Source organism: Corylus avellana, chromosome 2, assembly GCF_965113065.1.
Source record: "Corylus avellana chromosome 2, dhCorAvel1.hap1.2, whole genome shotgun sequence".
NCBI lineage: Eukaryota > Viridiplantae > Streptophyta > Magnoliopsida > Fagales > Betulaceae > Corylus > Corylus avellana.
Genome location: NC_142491.1, coordinates 1,007,163 through 1,030,921, shown reverse-complemented (window position 1 = coordinate 1,030,921; position 23,759 = coordinate 1,007,163). Strand labels below are relative to the sequence as shown.

At 35.4% G+C, this 23,759-nt stretch overlaps 2 protein-coding genes across 2 annotated transcripts; both read right to left on the bottom strand.

Moving 5' to 3' along the window:
- Window positions 1–4,859: 4,859 nt before the first annotated feature.
- Window positions 4,860–6,776, bottom strand: LOC132183700 (small ribosomal subunit protein eS17x). The gene is made up of 2 exons (XM_059597087.2): window positions 6,684–6,776; window positions 4,860–5,534 (listed from the first exon to the last, which is right to left on the bottom strand). Exon 2 carries the CDS (start codon window positions 5,513–5,515, stop codon window positions 5,081–5,083), a length of 435 nt encoding a protein of 144 aa, XP_059453070.1. The 5' UTR covers window positions 5,516–5,534; window positions 6,684–6,776; the 3' UTR covers window positions 4,860–5,080.
- Window positions 6,777–16,077: 9,301 nt separating this feature from the next.
- On the bottom strand, window positions 16,078–18,248 carry LOC132175256 (Pentatricopeptide repeat (PPR) superfamily protein). The gene has a single exon (XM_088513536.1). It carries the CDS (start codon window positions 18,246–18,248, stop codon window positions 16,386–16,388), a length of 1,863 nt encoding a protein of 620 aa, XP_088369662.1. The 3' UTR covers window positions 16,078–16,385.
- Between the last annotated feature and the right edge of the window lie 5,511 nt (window positions 18,249–23,759).

The following is a 23,759-nucleotide window of genomic DNA, read 5'->3' as shown; positions in this document are numbered from 1 at the left end:
TCTTTCGACGTAAAATGCTTTCCCGGAAAATATTTTCAAGGAATTCTTTTTACCTGAAAGTGTTTTCTGCCGAAAACATTTTATGGCGTGCACACGGAAAATCAATTTTTTATATATATTTTTTCATTAAATCATTTTAAACTCTAAATTACGAAAATGTCCCAACCAAGTCTTAGAGGTGTCCAAATCGAGTCCCACAAGGACCCCATTGCGACCCGATCGGGACCCGCCTGATTTTCCGTACATGTCAAATACCGGAAAATGTATTTCTAAGAAATCATTTTTAAGGAAAATGTTTTCCGCCGAAAATATTGTCTGACGAGTCCCGGGTGGGTCCTGGGCGAGTCACGGTCAAGTTCCGGAGGGGTCCTGGGCAAGTCCCGGGCAGGTCCGGTCGGGTTCCGGCGAGATCCCAAGCGGGTCCAATTGGGTCTCAGTTAAGTCTTAGTCAACTCTCAGGCGGGTCCCGGAGGGGTCCCGGTCAGGTCCCGGGCGAGTCTCGGTCAAGTTCCAGGGAGGTCATGGGCAGGTCCAGGCGAGTCCCAGTCAAGTCCCAACGGGTCTCGTTCAAGTCCCGACAAGGTCTCGGGCAGGTCCGGTCGGGTCCTGGGTGGGTCCTAGGCAGGTCCCAAGCGAGTCCTGGGCGAGTCCCGGTCTCCAGGGCAGGTCCTGGGCGGGTCCCGACGGGGTCCTAGGCGGATCTTGGCAGAGTCCGCCAATTTGAGAATGAGATGCTCAAAGTCAGAAAATAGTTTACGATTTTGAAGTGTAAACCATTTTCCGAAAATTAAAGAAAAATATTTTCCGTTAACCACTATTTTACGTCGCACTAAACACCATAAAATAGGAAAATCATTTTCTAGAAACCATTTTACGTTGAAAGAAACGGAGCCTAAGAGTGACACGTGTCGTCATTTTATTGGTGCTGGCACAGTACCTTAATAGAATTCGTCAAATATTTTGACAAAAATTGACTGTAGGGACTATTTTTTTTTTTTTTTTTTTTTTTTTTTTTTTTTTTTTTTTTGCATACTTTAAAGACCTCTGAAATCATTTTAATATCACAAAGAGTTAATTGTAAATCAGGTAAACCACAATGACTGATTTTGCATTTTTTTTCTAAATATTATAATACATATAAATGATCCCTAGTTAAAAAAAGAATTCACTATACTTAAAAATGGAAAAGATATATTTGCATAAAGCTGAAGGACTCAAAATTTGTTAAGACTAATTAAATCAACTCTCATATCCATTTGACTAGTTGGCCCTAAGTGTTTGATGCTCACCACAGTTGAACTACATGTCACGGATTTGAATTTCCAGCAATTAATTGGCCAGATTGCAGCAATTCGGATGCACATGCTAGACGGAGACCTACACGACCAAGTAGGACCCATAAGAATCGATTCATACTCGGGGCTTCTATTGCTAACAATCTAAACAGCTAAGTACACCAGATCTCAATCCACACATCACTCTTATAGTCAAAAACACCCAACTTTGAAATGTATCTCCTTGTGCACATATTCCTCACGCAAAGCTCATTGCTGCCATGAAATCATGGCAATGTCAGAATTACATGTGCAAATGTGATGGGTTTTACTTGGATTGGATATAATTTTTTTTTCTAAATCAGTCCGAAGGAAATATTTTCTAATCCATTTAAAATAGTGTCAAGTATTTATAAACATTTAAAAGACACATTAAATTCTTAACGTCAGCAATAACAGTTTACTAGCTTAGACTAAATTTGTTTCCAAATGGTAGCTCAATCGGCTGTGAACTACGCCTCATGAAACGGAGGTCACTAGTCTAAATCTCTCCTCCCCCTTTCCTTGTGTGAACAAGTCAAAAAAAAAAAAAAAAAAAAAAAAACTTAGACTAAATTTAATGTGTCTTTTAAATGTTTATAGACATCTGACACTAATTTAAATGGGTTAGAGAATATTTCCTTCGGACTTGTTTGGAAGAAATTTCTGTCATCTTGGATTTATGTATATTCGTAGTGATTTGTAATGGATATGCAATTGAAAGGGGTATTTGGTAAGATAGTGGATTTATAATATTGATGCAATATATTGAAATCATAAGAGCAATTCAAGATGCTCAATCTCAAACTCAAAACGCAGCAATTACAGCTGAAACGCAAACTTGCAAAGCAATACAAAATAGACAAAAATTTTCTTCAAATCAGTTTGAAAGAAATTTTCTCTAATCTGCTCTAATAAGTGTCAAGTGTGACTCTTGTCACTTATTAGAATAAGTTGAAAGAAATTTCTTCTAAAGAAATTTATGTCCATACAAAACGCAATACAAGATAAAACAATTAAAGGCCCGCTAGCTAATAGATCCATTAAAGGCTCACTAACCTAATAAACACATTAAATGCCCTCTATATTATCTCCCTTACATAATGAAAGCAGTTGCACATACGCTTCTTTAAACCCATTATCTAAACTTTGGAGACTTGATCCAACCAACATCAGTTAACAACTATCCCCAATATAACTCAATTATCCCTAATATAACTCTCAATCGAAAATATAGAGACGGCTAGTTAATGGTATGCATTCCCCTCTACAGAAGAAAAGCATGCTCTTTGCCCTCAAGTCGAGTATCGTAAAAGCGTCATTGGCCAACTTGCTACGTTTCACTTGAAATAGCGAATAATCATTTTATAATTAAAATTTAATGTCTCATCTAATAACATAAAAAATGCCACATCATTTAAATTTTGTAAATATCGTGCCAATATATTTATTATGTATCTTTGACTATGCCATTAGATATAATATAAATAACATGGTTGGCCCTTTAGAAACCTACATTTACAACTTGGTACGTTATAGTAAGTGGAACTTCTAAGCATAGAAAAATAGGGTGTGAATAAAAAAGAAAAAAGATCAATATCTATGAACTTCCATGTGCCTAAACAAATTAGAGAAATACCATATGAGAGGAGAATAACTTCTATAGACTATAGGGTCTTGGAACAAACCAATGCCTTTGTACCCTCCAATAAGAAGGCAACACATCAGCGTAGAACACTATAACAAAAATATGGTGTTCCACTTAATCCTTTTCTAGAATACCTAAAACAAAACACCTTCTCGAATAAACTTTTTATATTTTTCTCCAAAACCACCCCAACCACCAACCTGCCGCCAGTGACGCTGCCGGAGACAAAAGCGAACTAATCCCAATAGCAATTCACATTCAGGCAACCAAAATACAAAAAGACAAATACTAGTTGCCGAGTAAGATCCTATGTTAAATTGACAAAAAGATACTTCCTTTCTCTTAATCACAGCCGACCCAATACTACACCAACAAAAAATATCGTCATCCCCCTCAAAGAACTCCAACTCATCCTCACCAAAGTCGCAACATTCCACATTCAAATTTATTCCTTCCATTCCATTCATCCTACCACTCATCCCTCCCCCCATTATCTTCGTAGTGTTCCTCGCCACCGCCAGCCCGCCTTAGAAACCTTCTCGTGCTCCCTCTCTCTCTCTCTCTCACTAGTGTGTGAGGGAGAGGGAGCACAAGAGGAAAAATCTCTGTTGTCGCCGGTGAGAGAGAGAGGGGCACCGAACAGCGTCATCTCTGGCTTTCTCTGTACCGGCCGGCGGCAAGGGTAGATTTGGAGAAAAATATGAAAAGTTTATTCTAGAAGGTGTTTCGTTTTAAATATTCTAGAAAAAAAAGATTAGGTGAAATACCATATTTTTGTTATAATGTTCCACACTGATGTGTCGCCTTTTTATTGAGGGCCACAAAGGCCTTAATTTGTGCCAAGACCCTATAAAAGTTATTCTCATATGAGAGATATGATAGAGGCTCAACTAAACCCCATCTAATATCCAACTTTTGTACACATATGTTTTGCTTTTTCTATTTTTTAAAATTTCAATTATGAACCTAACACAACTTATATGTGGTTTTGTGTCACGTAAATAAAAGTTGGGTCTTCGATAAGGGTTAGTTGGACCTCTATCACATTTAATATTATATAAACAACTCTTTTTTAACTTGTTAACACATGTAATTACAATTTACGTGCGGAACTAGGTTAACAAGTTGCCAAAAAAGTTGTAAAAGAAATGTAGATCTAATATTTTTCAAAAAATAAGGAGCTCTTCTAGGGATCATAGGAACACTAGTTGAAAAAATGCCCGGAATTACAGCATATGGCAAAAGCTCCCAATACATAAAGCAAAACAACTCGAGAAATAACAGGAAGGAGGCACCTAAGTATGATGATCATCTAACCTAAATCGGGTGCACCTTATAGAAAACTACTTCATACATACAAAAATGTCAAAACGTCAAAGCTCAACATTCCAGTTCCTAAAACATTACACCAAGACACTAAAATCTAACCCCCAAGAAACGAGGGGTACGAGTCAAGAAATGCAGCCACCCCATACCAATCGCAAATTCATTTCATTGAAAGGGTTAAGAAGCTAAAATCTCATAAACAAGAGAAAGCTCCGCATATGAATAATTGCAATAAACAACTCAACTCAGCTCAAATCAACTCAACTCAACCTTAATCACAAGTAAACTGCAATAAAAAGTTATATAAATATTTAATAATTTACCCGGGACCAACTTAACTGTCACCACAAACGATGAAAAAAATGTAAGGTTTATTGTAATCTACCATTGAAATTTGTATATAAAATGAGTAAAGAATGGTTAAAGATGAATACATTCCTCACTTCATACCAAAACCAATTCACATAATGAACCATTCACAGCAAAAGCCAATCACATTCACATATTACCATGAATCATAACAGGAAATGCCTCAGAATCTCCACCAAATAAACCAGCGGAACCGACTTCCAAAGTCAAAAACATCTAAACACCCATTTATAAGAAAAGCTAACAAGAACAGTTTACGTCTTCCAAAGTCAAAAACATCTAAGCACCCATTTATAAGAACAACTAACAAGACCAGTTTACCTTGTCCATAGTACGAAACAATAAAAATGAAAACAAAAAGAATTCAGTGACTCAAAAAGAGTTACAATATTGGTTCTTAAGACCCCACAAAGACTTAATTACCTCAGTACCTCCTATTTCCACCAGCCCCACCGGGACCACGGCCAAATGTCTGGGCTGAAACCACAGGCTGTAGTTCAGCTTCAACAATCCCAGGAATGTCAGACATGCCAAGGGCAGCAAGCATGTCAATGGTTTCCTTATCAACCTTAATTTCATCAATCTTAATAGCAGACTCATCAGGCACAAAGTCCATACGACGCTCACGCTCTTCTTCCTGCAGCTTTAATGAGATGCCCCGCACTGGACCCTTCTGGATCCTCTTCATCAGGTGAGTAGAGAATCCAGCAATCTTGTTCCGCAGCCGCTTTGAGGGGATAATGGCAACCTCCTCCAAGATCTTCTTGTTGGTGTGGAAGTCCAAGGTCATCCGAGAGTAGTACCTCTCAATCACCTGGCGCGAGGACTTCTTCACGGTCTTGGTACGTACACGACCCATTTCAGAGAATTAGCAGTTCCTGCAAGGAGATAGGAAATGATTGAAGGTACAATCAACTCTTTGAACCATTTAGGCAGAAAAAAACTAGGTGAAAAACAGAGAGAGGAAATTAGAACAGAACCATCCATGATGCTGATTCATAGGGTCATTACAAACAAATAGTTCAATCACACTACATAAAATGATTGGCAAAGAGTCTAGTGAAACTAAAACCAAAATTACTATCCAAAAATTATAAGAAACGAAATTACTTCTAGACAGTAGGCTGCCCAATACACAATCCACAATCCACAAGGAAAGCCAAAACCCCAATAACAGATCTTTACCCAACATTTTGGCTTGCCAGAGGAAATTTTTAATCTTCCTAAGGCTATAAGGGGCAGAAAATATAAGATACTAGAAATTTACAATCAATGAGAGCGTTGTAACTATTTTACTTCAATCATAATTCAGACTCTTTCATATCATCGATTCGTCACCCACACATGTTCTAAGCAATCAAACAGAACAACTCATTAGACACGATTCACTTCTTTCTTTTCACAGTTCACATTTTTACTAAACCAAGCAATTTAAAGTACAATATAAATCTCTGCTTCTTCGCCGGTTACATGTAGAAACGATAAGAAAAAAAAAATCAATGATCTTAGATCCATCACCAACCAAAATCAACTGAACCCTACAATTATGAGGCGTAATATAAAAAATACATTATCGAGCACTAATACTACACAAGACATAACATCTATAGAAGATAAACAAATCACTTTCTGCTCCGTTTGGCTACCGAAAAATCATGAGAGAAGACAAAAACAACCAAAACCCTTGAATGCACAATAAATCATTTTGCATTGTTTTCTCCTCAACCAATCAGGGGTGACACAACACTAAAACCAAAAGACACAACAGCTACCCCTGTTTGGTTGCTGAGAAAATGCAAGAGGGCGAAACCCCACATCATGGGATCTAAAACTTTTCAACGTTTTGCGATCTGCGTATGTCTAAAACAACCCTAATATCTCCTTCCAGGTGAGTACAACCTTCCAATTTTCCTTTTTTCTTTATGGCTAACCAACAAAAGACCGTAACCAAAAGCAAAAAATTAAGAACTCCACTTTCTCGAGAACCAAACGCAACGACAGAGGTGTAAACGTAAAGGAGAACTTACTGCACTCGAAGAAGCTGAAGAGACTCAGAGAGAGAGCACTGCGCGGCTGCGAAAGAGAGGTGGGAGTAATGAGGAAGCGAAGGCAAAGATATAAGCGAGGAGGGACTGAAAAAATTAGGGTTTACTGAGTTTATATTAAGTGTGGACGCGACCACATAGTCTCGCACAAGCAATGTCCAATCAGGTTCTAAGTTTTGTAAAATATGGGCTGGGCTGAGCTTTGCCAGAAAAATTTAGGACTGGGCTTGGGTTTGGTGTCGCAAATGTCTTTTAAGCAGCCCAAAAAAAAAAAAAAAAAAAACAAACAAACAAATCTTAATCTATTTTCAGGACTTTTTAATTTGACTTTTAATTTTTAGAATTAGAAGTATGATTTATAATTATTCGGATAATAATTAGTGAAATGAAAATAAAAAATTAAAAAAACTTAGGGAATTAAAATTTTGTATCAAATTGTTTATTAGGACTTTAATTTTTGTAATTAGTTTCATGTATTTACCTGGTTTTCAAATATATATTTTTCTGTGTTTTGTTATTGGTTTTACAATGGAAGTGTTGCAATATGGCCATATCAGACTTATCAACACACTTCCAAGTGTCTTGAATACCATATTAGATTTGTTAAAAAAAAAAATTAAAGACTTTTTTAAAAGAAAACAAATAGAAGAATATTTTGTTAGAGAATCATGTATTTGAAATTTTGAATAATGGATTAAAGCCAATAGAATTATTTTCAAAAATTAGAATCTCAAGGAGTAATTATTTAATATTAACTTAAAGTGATATTAACTCAATAATTTCCAAAAGAATAACGTTAGTATCAATATGTACATGTATGTGGTTTGATGTTTTGATTTTTTTTTTTTTTTTTTTTTTTAGGATAAACAATATCATTTCCTTTCATTAAAACTAGAGCTTAAAAACTCTAAACAAAGAAGAGCAAATTGCTCTAAAGTGACATTGTCAACAGTACAACTAGGACTTTCTTCTATCCAGACCCACTCTGGCAAGCTAGAAAGCGCATCTTTGCTAAACTATGAGCTGCTGAGTTAGCTTCTCTCTTGACATGATTAACCATCCAGCTCCACCTCGTATATAAAACTCCCCAAGCGTCATCCGCAATCTGGCCATATAGACTCCAATTTGGGCTCATATCCCTTAACGCTAGGACAACCTGCAAAGAGTCCCCCTCAAGGATAATGTCCGGCAGACCCAAGTCCCGGCTGAATTCCACCACCACCCATGCTCCCATAGCTTCCGCATTCACTGGGTTTGGAAAAGCATTACTTTCTTACTCTGAGCAGCATTTACCAGGCCTCTATGGTCCCTTACGACAATACCAATGTCCATATTGGTAAAAAGTTGGTAACAAGTTTTAGTTTCAACATTTCAAGTTAAGCATCTATTTTAAGGAAAGTTTATCTGGGTTTCTAGGAAAGTTGGTTTTGTATTTAAATGTTTTCAGTAAAACAATAGAATTATGAATGGTAGAAATTATAGACGTTGAACAAGATATATATTGTATAAGTTATGGATGAATACAAGTGGTTTTTAATATAGTGTTCTACTAGTTGTTCTTACAATTTTTAGTAGAACACTATATATATATACTCACACACACAAAAGATTGCAAACAATGAGTAAAGTAAACTACAAAAGATTGCATGAAGATCTTGAATGAGAAGAAAATAGTGAAAGAGAAGAATTTACAAAGAAAGTCATACTTTAGAACAAAAGAAAGACATACTCAGTAAATAGAAATCTTTTATGCAAGAAGTAAAAAAGAAAATATTTTTCTTCAATTTTGTTGAAAATTATTATATATATATGACATTTCCGTTGCGTTGATCCATATAAAAAGTAGTAGTAGCGTTGCAAAGATAGTACAAAATATTGCATTTATCGGAAAGGGCATTACACTCAAATCTTGCTGGTAAATAGTTTTATTAGCGCCAATTCCCAACTTCATCACTAATAAAACTTATTAGCAACGATTGTAAATAATATTTTGAACACACTTTCTACTAATAAACAAGGAAAACCTATTAGACACTACACAAGTTTTTTTTTTCAAAGTAAATTTTTACCCAAGGGGAGGGGATCAGAAGAGAGATTCGAACTCCGAGGCGTGGTTTCCATTAAGATAAAAACTCCTAATTAGCTACCGAGTTTGAGCTGCTAGCTAATAGACTTACTCCTAAGTACTTTAACTTCCCTCCATATCAGTTGTAGAGGAAAAATTTCTCTTTTTTTTATTTTTTATTTTAAAAAAAAAAAAAAATCAAAAAGATAGGAGGGGACAACCAAAGTGACTACTTTACCAGGAGTTGATTATGATAGCACTTGCTTGCTGGGCATCGCTCAAGAGGAGCTCAGACTGTGAGAACATTGAAGACTCTAGCAACACCCAAGCCAATAGACAAGCTAATAAGCCCAAGTGTTTCCCATTGCGAGATTCGACCTTGGGATCTAACCCCACTGATACAACCTGAATTCTACTAGACCACGCCCTAAGTGGTGGAAAAACTTCTCACTTGAGTAGTAGTGACTATTTTTAGGGACGAAGTGGATTTCTTAGCTACAAGACTCATTTGGCAACGCTATTTGGGGTAGCTTTTTGCCTTTTAGGAAAAATGAAAACATTAACAACACCTTTAAACATAAGACGGTCACAAAATATTAATAAATATTTTCACCTTTATATCAAATCACAGAAAAAAAAAAAAAAAAAAAAAAAAAAAAAAAAACAGAACAAAAAGTACCATTTAAAATTTTTTGCCAAAAGAAAGCGATGAAAAAACAAAGTTCGTTGATAAAAGCCACTAGTAGCAATGAAAAAACTCTAATTGCTAAAAGAGGTGCTAAGACAGGGCTGAGTCAAGTAAATGCAACTGTTCAAGAAAAATGTTGATGGTGAACTAGATTCACAGTGCTAACATTTCATCCACTTGGAAATCAACACAAGAGCAAAAGAGTTTGATAATTCATTCGAGTAATGCACCACACTTATATTCCACCATCATCCCACCTTGCCGATGTGACGGTGTTAATTAGATCTTGTTAAAAAACATTAATTAGCATTGCCATGTTAAGAGAGTGAGATAGTGGTAGAATAAAAGTATGATTTCTAGTATTTCTCAATTGATTCCCATGATGAGGGGCAACTATCCAAATTGAATGCCAACCTCGTAATTAGATAGCTTGCTCTAAATATCAACTTATATACGAGTAAGGCTTGCGTCTCTGTTTTGTACACACAAAATGCAACTAGGGCATCACATCAATAATTGGAGACGTGTGGAACCCTCAAATTGCATTGTGTCCACATAGGCACAAGACACAAATCAAAGCATATATCCAATTCTTTATATATTAATCTTGTTTTACGAACAACTTGTGACAAATTTTCCTAAAATCTAGTTAGTTTATTTTATACACACACAAAAACCAAAAACAAAAAGGAAGAAGAGAAAAGCTCTAGATTTCAGAATGAAAATTTGGTGCACAGAAGCAAGGTTTTTCTAACATTTACTCAAGATAAAATACAGGATATTTTGTTAACAAAAGAGATTAGCACATCTATTCAAAACTAATAACAATAAAGAATGCCCCACACCAGATAAAATTATTATAATTGCACAATGATCAAAGAGAAATGACTTGATTGTGAATATTAGAATATGGTGTCAAGTCATTTAAATTTTAAAATGATGTAACAAAATATATCTACATCCTATTCGTGTGGGTATTCCTACCCCTAGCAGCCACGGGCTCAAGCACACATGCATTTCATTGCAAAACCAAAATTTAGACAATTGGAGATTTCTTCATCTTTTATTGACAGGGTGATAAACCATCTTGACAAAACAGGCTTAGGCATGCACAGCGCTATAGATGTATAATGTGACACCCCATTAGTAGCAAGTAGTGGACAAGCTGTGTCTCAAGTATGGGGAAAAGAAAGGGATAAGAAACTGTTACAACCTCTATCATAGATGCCAGTGTGATAGAAGAAGATGTGATACAATAAATCTTTTCTCTTTATTATAATTATGGTTCTACTGATCTCATCAAATTAAATACAAAACAGAAAATATCTTTGATAGAAAAATTTACTTGCTTCTACAGATAACTCTCCTCATGAGGATCAATACTGCCCTCTGGCCCTATTCCCTCCCCCAAGTTTAAATAACCTAAAACAAGAATGGAAAAGAAATAAGGATTAGATGAATCATATGTTTAAAATTTATATTTCAGATTTGCATATTAGTTATGGACTTTTCTTTTGATAGGTAAATCCACACTCACCTATATGGCATTGAGTCTGTGACTCAACCTCCAAATTTATGGAGGGAGGAGATGCCATCTGATCCAAGGAACATTGAAACATGTTATTTATGGCCCTTACATACACAGTTAAGAGAATATGGAGATTTAGAATCCATTTCTTCTGCAGCGAATTCATGCATAATGGATGAACAGAACTTCATGTTTAATTTTTTTTTTTTTTTTTAAATGTTTCTTATCTATTCCTGAGTTTTTAGCCGACATCATCAAACACACTATGGAGACTTAATGAAAATCACCATTCCACAACCGAAAGTTCATTGCCAAAACAAAGTTTCTGTGTAGCCTTACCAATATAGTGATTCATATTTCTACCTAAATGAGTTACTGACAATATATTGGAGTATTTGTTGCATAAACCAGCATGACCTATACAGAGTATAAACAGGATTGATTTAAATACAGTAATCAATATAAATAAAAACGATGAGAACTATAATTTGTCTCAACAAAATAGACAAAAACTATTTCCAATACTGTCCTATGCCTCCAACCTACTTTATTGGCACTCACAAGCTCAAGGAAGAATACCATAGAGGTAACCTAAAGCAATGATTCACCTTCATTATAAACTCTTTCATAAATAACTAAATTCCCTTTTACTGATGACATAGGCCTGCTATAACAAGGGAGCTTGGCCTTGAAGAATAAGTGCACTCTCTTATATACCCTTTTTATTTTTTTCTTTTAATGTTCAACCACAACAATTTAGTCGAAATTTAGGATTTCAATAGAATTTTAGTTTTCCATTGAATGCTGCTGGTAACTATGAAGCAAATAAGTAAGGGATATGTATAACTGACCATAGAGTCCGACAATCATGTGGGTCTCTAGAGAATAAATAGGTGAGCACACCTGCCTTCTGCTGCTGGCTCCAGTGTTGGATGATGTGCCAAGTATTGCAACTAAAAAGGATTACCAGATAAATGCTGCAAGAACCGATTGCTCGAGCAAAGTATTGTTAGAACAGCTTTCTCCAAGGAAATCATTCGTTTGTCTCGATATCAAACAACCTCTCATGCATGGCCCTCTTATCCTTGTCACAAAGAGAAAGAGCTCTCACAATTGTTATGATGACAGAGACCTTTAAGCGCAGGGGCAGAGATAGAAATTTTTACTTAGGGGGCCAACTAAGAGAATAATACTACTAGAGTTAGTACATATATAGAACACATATATTCAGTCCCATCTCAGGAATAGCATCTATGATACTAAAAGTCCCTCACCTATAGCAGAACATATAATTAGATTTAGCATTTAATGTAGTACTGAGGTTAAATAGATATAAAGAAACCTATAATGCAACAATAAAGTAAAGTGATGCCACAATATAATAAATTATAAACATAAGCAGTCACAACAATTATCACATGTAGTATCCCACCCTTAGATTAGCCAAACCTAGTTAAATGGATCACATGAGTTTAATATGACTAAATTATTTTTCTAAGTATACTTGCATGAAAATGAATTGCTACTTGACAATTATTGTATAATTAAGCTTATGAGTGCATAGTTTTCCTGAAAGCCTTATTACATGCATTTTTATTTTATTTTGACAAGGTGTTAGCATGATTTTATTTTTAAAATAAAGTTGAAAAATGAAATGAAAAGCTCCCACTACTGAAGCCGACCATATAAACGCATATTGTCCAAGTTTTGTCAAAAAATTTAAAATCACACTCCTAGCTTATTTTGGAATCTTAAAACCATAATTCTTGTGACAAAAGGAGAAAGCCCAAAACAATTTAAAGCCCTCTATCAGCTGTTCACCCCCATTGCCTCTCATTCTTCCAATTTTTTTTTAAGTTTCAGGAGAATACAAAACCCCGTACCTCCCTATGACATAATCAGACACTGTTTCTTGAAGAAACCTTTAATTCTTCAATCCTCTTCACCAAACGGCCAAAGCAGAAACTAGCGAGCAAGTTTTCCTCAAATTTTTCATCTTCTAATTGTAAGTTTATCCATTCTTTCAACTCTTTACTCACAATTACTGTGAAATTCTAGTTTTGATAAAGCAATGCTTTAGTTTTATAAGTTTATGTTAGTTTATGTTGAGATATATGAGGTTTTACATAGACCCTAGATTTCACAATGATTTCATGCATGAAAACATCATACGAACATGAAGATTTTACTGATTGGTCCATGATTCAAATCATACAAACATGCTTTACATTACGCTACATGTTAGATATGCATAAACTAGGATTTGTTTTATGAAAATCATAACATATTGTCTGGAAACATAATCTAAGCTTGTGACTGCATTCAAAAGTTATTGGTTGCATGAAAATAAAATAAAAACCACACTTAGAGAATGGCCATAGTAGGGGCCGAACCCCATGTGGGTCTATTTCGATGTTTTTCAATCCATGAAAAGAATTTTTAAAAACTGATTTTAGGAGTGGTTTTATGGTTCTGGACAGAAACTCCAGGGACCTAAAAATCAGTGCTAAAGTCCATAAAAGTTGAGTTTTGATCCATACAATCAAATTTATATCATCCTACGAATTTTTCAGGGGCACATGACATTGAAATTTCATGAAAATGCATCATGTTACTGATTTGATTAAATTTCATAGAGTTCATTAGAATGTCTAGAAACTCTTGTTTCATCCATTTGATTTAGGTTATGGGCCCCATAGGCGTTTACTGCTAAATGGGCCCAAATTAGTTAAGGTTTTAGTTAAGCTTGATTAAGATTTTTGGGATTTAAATTTTAGAAATCTAGTTAGAAGAAGGTCCTCATGGGCCAATCTTGGTATTTTCCCCTAATTAGAAAACCCAAAAATAAATTCAAGAGTTTCTGGAACTTTTAGAATTCTAAAATAAAATAGGGGAAAAGTGTTTTCTAGAGGATAAAAGTTTAAAAGTCTAGAAAATTCTAAACAAAAAATTATTTTAGCAAAAAGAATATTCATTCAAATAAAATGAGATATTTTCAGAATTGTTTCCAAAAAAAAAATGGGGTTTGACCATAACAAAACCCCAAGTCCATTTCATTTAAAGAAAACTTTTATCAAGGGGGAAAGCCAAGAAAGGTCTTCAGTTGGGGACTTCCAACTAGGGATTAAGATTTGCACACTTAGACAGTTAGGGCTGACTTGTAGGGTCTTGCGACTCAGGTTCTTAGCAGTTGGTCAGCCTACGTCCAGCAGTGAGGTAAGTAGTAATCCTTACCCCTCTTAAGTTATGTTTTATAACTGCATTTACTTTTATGTTTTACTTATGTTTAATGCTTATGTTATCCCATGTTGTGTTATGTTTTATTCTATGAAAAGTTTTATTTGAAATAAATGAAATGATGTCACTTATGAAAAGGTGGTACGAAAGAAAGAAAGGTTTGTTCAAGGAAAGAAAACCCCTTTAGCATGGCCCCTCAGATTTTTAAGAAAAGAAATTTAAGAAAGACAACAGTTAGGGGCATACTAAAGGCGGTTATTTTTATAAGAACATTTTGGCCTAAGAAAAGAGATAAGCACAGTACTGGAGCAAGGATGGAGCGCAACCATCCAAGGGTGGTCGATCACCTAGTTGCCAAGTTGAGTGCACCGAGAGTTAAGCAGCTCACCTAGGGCTAGTCTAAGGCCACTGATTGCTGCTATGATCAAAGGAACATAAAACCCTAGCATACATGGTGTAATAGTATGCAAAAACCACAGTTAATAAAGGAAGTTTTTCTCATGTCAAGTTTACAAGAAAGTATCTTTGAAGAAGATTCTTTTCAAAATCAAAGGATGATTTAAGGAAAAGATTTTGAAGAGAAAATGTTTTACTCGGCCAATTTTCAAATTGGTTGATGAGTATTACTTACTGAGTTTTTGCTCATTAGTTTTGCTTTTATGTTTTAGGTGAGAACGATGCTCAGTAGGAGGCTGGATATGCAGAATATATTAGATGGGGATAGAATAGTCATCATGACAAGTTTTCATTTCACCCATTTTGAATAAGTGCTTTGGAGGACATAAGAGAGAGTTTATGATTTCTGAATTCATGTGTTTTAAATTTTAGACCTTTACGTTTCTGCACTTGTTATTAATAAAGAGGTTTTTCAGACATTATTATTTATGACCTTTGTGCCTCCAAGGCTTCTTAGTTAATAAACCTAGCCCTCTCGGGTGGAGGGTGTTACATCACATTTATATTCATAAGGTGCCAAAGAATAGAAGGGAGGAAGTAGAGAAATATCACTTCTAAATAAAACCCATTCGGTTAGCACAAGAATTATCTAATACTGCATTTCTGAACTAACTTCCAAAAATAACAACTCATACTTCAATCATTTCCATAAAATGGACCTCTAATAGAGAGAGCTAAACCACCACAAACAAAAGCTACAGAGAGCATACTCTTTCTACCAAGTCAAGAGAGAAAAGCCCAAAACTTGAGAAATAGAGAATAAACATCTTGCACAAAGAAGTGAGACCCTAGATATGGACCAAAGCAACAGCAATGAAGCTTACGTTGCTAACCTTCAAACAGCCATACTTGGGAAGAATAATGTCCACATTGTGGTTCAGATCTCGAACAGCACGAGATAGACTAGTGAAAACATCACCAAGGCCTCCAGCCTACAATAGATAGTAGTCATGATAGATAAAAATAAAAATATACAAAAGATATGAAATTTTATCTTTAAGTTATGTGGACAACCTATTTTTTAATAATAAAATCACAGTTAATAAACACAAAAATCATCATCCATTAGAAACGAGAAGTGGCTGCATCAGAAAAAACTCACAATGCCTAAGCTTCCTCCCTCCCTCTATCATTTTGGATATTTCTTCCATTACGAAAGGAATACTAGTGCGACTTTTTCTACTTTTTGCATTTCCATTAAAGTACTCAATTTTAATAACCATAAACTCTCCACCTTATGTACTAATAAATTGAATGGTCTCTATGGTATATGTTTTGTCTTTGGTTGCCAGAAAATTGGGGGCAGCAAGTGTTTTCTATGATTTCTATGACTAGACTTTTTTCTTATAGAGAGAGAGAGAGAGAGAGAACCAAATTTGAATCGTTTACAGCCATAGTCTACGTAATTCTGGAGATCTTTAAGGTCACTGAAGCTGCTCGGAAACTTGCAGTCATGCATGCTATTTAATTTGCAAGGTTATGGTTTACATGCTTAAAACGGCATTTTTAGATGAAGGAAACCATGTACCAGTGTAGTGGACCAAATGTTCATCTGTGACATCCTGAAAATTGGGTTAACGGTCACTAAACTTGATCTTCAGAACCTTCGCTTCAAACACTTGGGGCCCATCCCAAGGCAACAGACGAAATGTGTAAACCCCCGACAGTCATACGGATCATAAGACATAAGATGGTGAGTTAATCAGCATTTCACCAAAAATCTCCACAAGAACAATAGCCACTCTTAAAATGGTGAAAACGATTTGTGTCTCGAACAATGATCTCCCTCCCTGTAAAATTTGATGTAACCTTCATAAAAGAATGACAATCCCCACAGATTCTGAGATTCTTCATAATCCTGATAGGCACATTCTGAGGTAAGCACATCATCCCAAAAGTAAGAGCAAGCTTCTCACTGTGGTGTCTCAAAAGTAGTTGTTTTCTCCCCTCTTCCACATAATGAAAGTCATGTTCAGTCTCAGCCTTGTAATCCAGCTTCTCCAACTTTTTAACCAAATCATCTAACTTTAAGTAAATCTCAGCAATTTTAGGATGATTTATCTCTCCAACCATAAATGAATGAACTTTGTCCTTGATTTCAATCCAACTCATACCCCTCTCCTTCTTCACCTCACTTTCCTTAAGAAGCTTCCTTGCTCTCGCAACTTCTTCCCACTTTCTGTTCGCTGCATAAATGTTTGAAAGCAAAATATGATTTCCTGCATTATTAGGTTCCATCTCAAACAAATGCTTAGCTGCAACCTCAGCCAATTCAAGATTTCCATGGACTCTACAAGAAGCCAAGAGCGAACCCCACATTGAAGCAGTCGCATCAAATGGCATCTTCTCTATCAAGTCATATGCTTCACAAATCAGCCCTGCCCGACCAAAAATATCAACCATGCATGAATAGTGAAAGACATTGGGTGACACTCTGTGCTCGGTTATCATAAGATGGAAATATTTCCGTCCTTTTTCAACCAAACCCATATGACTACACACAGATAAGATGGCAACATATGTTACTTCATTTGGATACATACCCATCTGCTGCATTTTCTCAAATAAAACCATTGCCTCTAGGGAGTGAGCATGCCTAGCAAACCCAGAAATCATTGCATTCCATAAAACAATGCTCCCCTCTTCCACACCTTGAAACACAACGTTAGCTTCTCGAATGCAGCCACATTTGGCATACATGTCTATTAAAGACGAAACAATATACATATTTGAACCAAATCCAGTTTTACATAACACAGCATGCAGCTGCTTCCCTTCAATCAGAGCTGCCAGGCCCGCACAAGCACAAATAGCAGAAGAAATCATAAACTGGTTTTGCTCCAGCCCCATCATTTGAGTTCGGCAAAACAGCACCAAAGCCTCTTCATGAAGGCCATTTTGCACATACCCCGCCACCATTGAACTCCAAGTAACGGCACTCCTCTCTGGCATGCACTCAAAAACCCAGCTTGCATCTTTTATCAAACTGCACTTGGCGTAAACATCAAGCAATGCGGTTCCCACAAACACATTAGACTCCATTGCAGCTTTAATAGCAAAAGCATGTACCTGTTTACACTCACACACAGCATATTTTGCAGCACAAGCACAAAGAACACTCGAAACTGTGAATTCACTACATTGGGTTCCTTCTCTTTGCATCTCAACAAAAAGACCAAGAGCTTCCTGCTCCTCGCCATTTTGAGAAAGCGACCCAATCATCGTATTCCACGAAACCAAGCTTCGTTCCGCCATTTCATCAAACACTTTACGAGCACAATCAACGAAACCGCATTTTGAATACATATTAATTAGCATGTTTGACGTTAAAGTGTCTGCTTGCCACCCAACACGAATAACCTGTGCATGGCAAGCCTTCCCTTCCACTTTTGCTCTCGTTCTTGCACATAACTGCACGAGTCCATGCAAATTTGAGACATGGGTAGTAGCAGTTGTACCTACATAAACGAGGTCTTCCAGTTCTGGGTTTGAGCTCTGAGATCTGGCATTGGCAAAGACTGAAAAGTATCTACGATGTAGTCTCCAATATCTCCTCAGGTTTTTGCATTTCATTCTCCACAACACATTAAAAATAAAACCAAAAAATATATATATATCAAGTCACCACCGCAACGCATATATATTATTTACAGATTGCACTAATCCGGACCATTAAGCACATTGATCTCACGTGGAAGCATATGTTTGCCCATGATGCTTATATGTTCAAATAAAATTTCCCAGTCATTTTGAGATGCCCAAAATAAGATTTTTTTTTTTAGTCCTTAAGAAGTAGCTCAATCGGTTAGGACCTCACCTAATGAAGCGGAAGTCACTAGTTCGAATCCATCTCTCCCTCTTGTGCGAACATGTCAAAAATAAATAAGAACTTATTTATTTATTTATTAATTATTTTTATGAGTATTGCTATATGCCACACTACTATTTCACTACCCTTCTTTATTCTAAGGTTTAGGGATTTTGAAGTTTAGTTTTAGAGACTTCTTAGAATTTTGTACAAATTTAAGTCTATAATTCGGTGTGCTAAGAGAGAGTATTTTTTTTTTTTTGGTTTTTTAATTTCTTTGTAAACCATCCAAACTCTTCATTGACAATTGAAGACGATCAGAGTTCTAATAAAGGAGATCAAGTAAAAAAAAATTCAAGACGTTCTGGAGGGCTTATGCCATAGAAGTTAAGTGGGTCTTCTGCAAGAGAAAATCAATTCAAAAGTTTTGTAAATATGAACTTCTTACGATCTTCATTCTTTTATAATAGATTGATTTCTGGGTTGACTACTTCAGAATGGTTTTTCTCTTTGAGGTACTTAAAGAATTTCTACTTCGTCACCAAATTACTTATATTGATTATTCTACTGCTTTTATTATATTAGGTAAATCGGTTCGCATTGTTTGATAAACATCTCAACCCCCTTCTAAGTATTGTTTGTAGTCTAGTTTTATATTTTCAAATGGTAATGGATTTGAGTCGTGGGTGCATTACGTTGAGGGAGGAATTATTGAAGTGCAATAGTACCGTTTTGCTCACGTGGGCAGTTCTTAGAACATAACTTATAGGATTTTTTAATGTCATAAAAAACTTTGGCTTCCGAACACCAATTGATTTTCGAAAGCACAGTCCTATAAAACAGAGGCAGTAATGCACAAGGGATTGAGCACATCTTTCCCTTCTACTGAGCCTGCCTCCGAAGCAACTAAGTCGCTTGAATTGCCTGAATAAATGACTATAATAGGATGTGCTGCTAGGTACGCTCCTAGGAATGCTGCTAGTGAAGCCGGGTAAAGGAAACAGGGGGCGGGCAACGATGCCATTGGTGGTGCTAGTGCTTATGGAAAAATTTCAGGGCTGAATACCTTTCTTTCCTAGGAACTATCATGCGATTTCAAGTTTCCTTCGAGTTCACCTGTTACACTCGGCCTCGGCCATATTAAACTACCATTTTGATACAAAAACTCTATATCCGTTAGTCAAAATACCTTTAGTCTAGAAATTATATTTACATTATAACACCACAATCCTATATTAGAAAGATAAGGAGTAGCCCACATAAAGTGTGTGGTTTATAAAGATAGTCACAACTCCTAAGAGCATGTTTGGGTGTGCGTTTGAAAGGCCTAAAAGTGCATTTAACACTCAAAAAGTTCGTTTAAAGAAAAAATTACATGTTTGGTAAAAATAATTAAAAGCGCTTTTAAGGGTCCAAAAAACCTAAAAATGGTCAAGACTCAAAACGCACTTTTTGGCAAAAAAAATAATTTTTGATTTAAAAGCTTTATTTCTCAAACACAATTTCAAACATGTTATAAGAGCCTGTTTGGGTGTGCGTTTGATGGATTTAAAAGTGCGTTGTCAATTTGAAGGAAAAAGTTTGTTTGGTAAAAATGAATTAAAAGCGCTTTTAAAGGTCTAAAAAACTTAAAAATAGCCAAAACGTATTTTTTGGCAAAAACTTAAAAATGAAGCTTTTGCCAAAAAACGATTTTTGACTTAGAAGCTCTATTTCTCAAACACTATCCCAAACATGATCTCTAGCTAATTATTGAGTGAAGCTAAGCTTTATAATAAATTCTAAAAAAGCTTTAAATTGACAAGTTTTTTTAGGATGATAGCACATATGTGCTACCAGTTTTCCTTGAGTCATTACATACATAAACACTTTTAAAATTAGTTCCACCACTCTCACTTTCACACTTTATGATGCGATTTTTAAAATTATCATTAACGCATCCACATGAATTAATTTTCCATTTTTCCTTTTTTAACTTTCACCCTAAGTAAATTAACACCATTATGTCTATATCATATTTCGTTTAACTGAAGCCCATGATAATGATGAGATGGGTTGGAGTAAATATGGGTCATTGATTGTAAGGCCCAAAAAAAAGATACAAATGGGTAGTTTAGGTATAGAGATCCAATGTCATATGACTCATATTAGTTGGGTCACATCAAGATAGCAGATTGATATGATCCAACAAAATGCAAAAAGGAAAAACAGAGGATGTGGATCTTGTCGACTGATTTGACATGGCCCTTATCAGAAAAAAAAAAAAAAAAACTTTCTGAGGTCTAAATTGGTCAATACCTTAATGGTAGGGCTTTCGAAGAATATGAATATCTCAAATTTTTCTGTGGGTCAATTTTCAGATAGCCCTAATTTTGAATGTTATCCCTCCTTGCTCTAAGAGCTGAAAACCACATAATGTGGAGGCAATTGATTAAAAAAATAAAAAAATCTAATTGGGATATAGATTTTTTTGGCATTTGATGAAGATATTTATTTCGAATTCAGTTTGATTCTACTTTCCGTTAGAACTAGATTTGTTGAAATTAGAACCCATGTTCCTTATGTTATGTTATATGACATATATTCTAATCTTGACAAATCTAATTGCAATTAGAACCGGACCCAATTCAAACCCTTATCTTATGAGTTTGTGAATTGCGTAATTTTAGGTTGGTGTGGCATTATCTATCATCTTGTTAGTGTGACAGTGTAGATCTTTGACATAGTATGGAAATTTCGAACCAATTGTAGGTGAGATGTTAGCTTCATACCATGCCGCAAGGTTTAGTGCAAAATACAACGTGCAGACCACCATCTTGGAAGGGGATGCCCTACAGGTGGTGAACGCCGTGAATTCAATGGACCAAAAATGGAGTCGGTTTGGACATCTTGCGGCAAATACGTAGAGTATTCTTCGTGCTTGGTTGGAATGGAAATGCTCCATGTCCATAGAGAAGCCAACCAAGTTGCTCATAGATTGGCTCGTTTGGCTATTCAAAATGTCATGGATATTTCTTGGATGGGTAAAATTTCAAATTGCATCCGTTATGTAATTTTGATTGAGCAATTTACTTCATCTTTGATTCATTAATACAAGTTACAACTTTTTTTTATATAAAAATAAAAATAAATAAATAAATAAAAGTGTCAATCAACCTTTGTTTTTAAAGACTGATTGATACTATCACATCAACAGAGTAAAATAACAATGTGATAAAAGTGTAGTTAAAGACAAAAACACAAAACGGGTTAGCTAGTTTTCGCATTTTCTTAAGAACATTAACCCCATGAGTTTGTTGAACCATACGAAATGCTTGCCATTATTGCTGACCATGAACAAAAGGATGATCCAAATAATTGATACCTAGTGAATTTCCATGGGCAAAATCAATATATGAGATTGGCATAGAATGTCAGGCAGACATGACCAATCAATATGGGGAAGGCAGAGAAAGGACAGAAATGGAGACAAAAGATTGGCTGCTCATAAAACTACAATTTTAGGGTGGCCCTCATATTGTCTTCTTTTGGGTACAAATTTCATTGTGTATAGTGAACCAAATGTCTCTCAATGGCCACAAATCAAAGGTATGAGATGGACATTGACAGGGAAAATTGAAATGAGAAGGAGACATAGAAGGGACAGAAATTGGGGCAAAAAGAAATTGCAAATTTATTCACAAAAAAAATTGAGTGTGGGGACCTCACATTTCTCCTTTCCAAAAGGGTACAAAAAATTTGAGTTGGATTGAATTCTTTTAAAAAGGTCATTTCCATTAGATCAAGCATATCTTTAACCAAACTGAAAGGTGGAATAAAGAGCCAAATATGAGATACCCAACCCAGCCTCCATAACATGATATCCTCCTCATCTCATCCCCTTTTTGTATCTTCCTTTTATGGGGATGTAGTTTTCACAGCCATTATCAAGAGGTCAACTCAGATGGGGATGATGGCAAGTTGTGGTGTAAAAAGTATCAACTGGCTTTTGTGGTTGGTTTGATGATAAGACCACTTGCTTTGGTCCTACTTGGAATTGACAAACTTTGTTTTCACTTGCCATCCTACCTCTAAAAAGCAACTCTATACAAATAGGAAAAAGGCATAAAATAATAATAATAATAACATAGGAGAGAAAAGAAAACGAAAAAAATATCGTTTGGGACTTGGTAGGCCAACTAATCTAAGCATTACCCCAATTAACTTAAAAGAAATGCTAGAAATTATATTTTTATTTTACAATTATATAACAATATTACTAATATGTTAGCCTCAATTAGCCATTGAATTTTTTTAAAAAAATTATTAACAAGGAAAGTTGTTTGCAATCAGGGACGGGACGGAGGGAGGGGGGATTGGTATTAGCCAGGGTCCCCCTCCAATTCCTAATAACAACAAAATTTTAAGGTAAAAATATAGCCAATCAGCCTCTAGCAGCAAACTTTTTTGACTCCTGGCCCTACCCATAATAGTTTCTGGCTCCATCCATGTTTGCAATTGTTAGATCAATATTGTGGGTTAACTGTAAGATAAAAATATAATTTCTAGTTAAAAAAAAAAAAACCCCCCCCTTTACCGTACGCTAGACCCAACATTGGTCGTGGCCTATATAATCTAACACAATTGATGCCTGAGTACTTCTATGGATGTTAAACTTTTACTATAAGTTTCAAATAAACTATAAAAGCATCTCTAGGAATGATGGCTATTTTAACAATCAAAATACATATTTTTTTCGATTTTAGCTATTAATTTTTCAATACAAACCTCAAATATAGTTATCATCAACATTTTAGAGCATTTATTGAAGATGCTTTTAGTTCAGCTTACACTTACCACGTCAGCTATTAAATAATTTAATTTTATTGTGACTGTCGTATTAATGACATATGAATTGTCACGTCTATTTGTAAGAAATTATATTGAATGGTCAATTAATATTTTAAAAATAAGAGTGGTTGCCATCAATGTGCTGAAGTTCTTTTTTCTTTTTCTTTTTTTTTTCTTTTTAAAAGTGAACATGTTCTCACCAATGGGATTATTTTATACTGTCCAAAAGCTGTTTAGGTAAAGGATATTCAAAGGTGGTACTATTCCACTTTTAATAGCATTAAAAAGAATCCTTCTACATCATAGAATGATTGCAGCAAGCCCTCTCCAGTTGAAGACAATATATAAAATGCAATTTTTTTTTAAAAAAAAAAATTTAGTGCTCAAACAATAATATATATATATATTCTTTATCTATGGAATCCAAGTAAAGGTGGGAATTGATC

Coding starts and splice junctions, on each gene's coding strand:
- LOC132183700 (XM_059597087.2), bottom strand. CDS start 5,515: ATGGGTCGTGTACGTACCAAGACCGTGAAGAAGTCCTCGCGCCAGGTG.
- LOC132175256 (XM_088513536.1), bottom strand. CDS start 18,248: ATGAAATGCAAAAACCTGAGGAGATATTGGAGACTACATCGTAGATAC.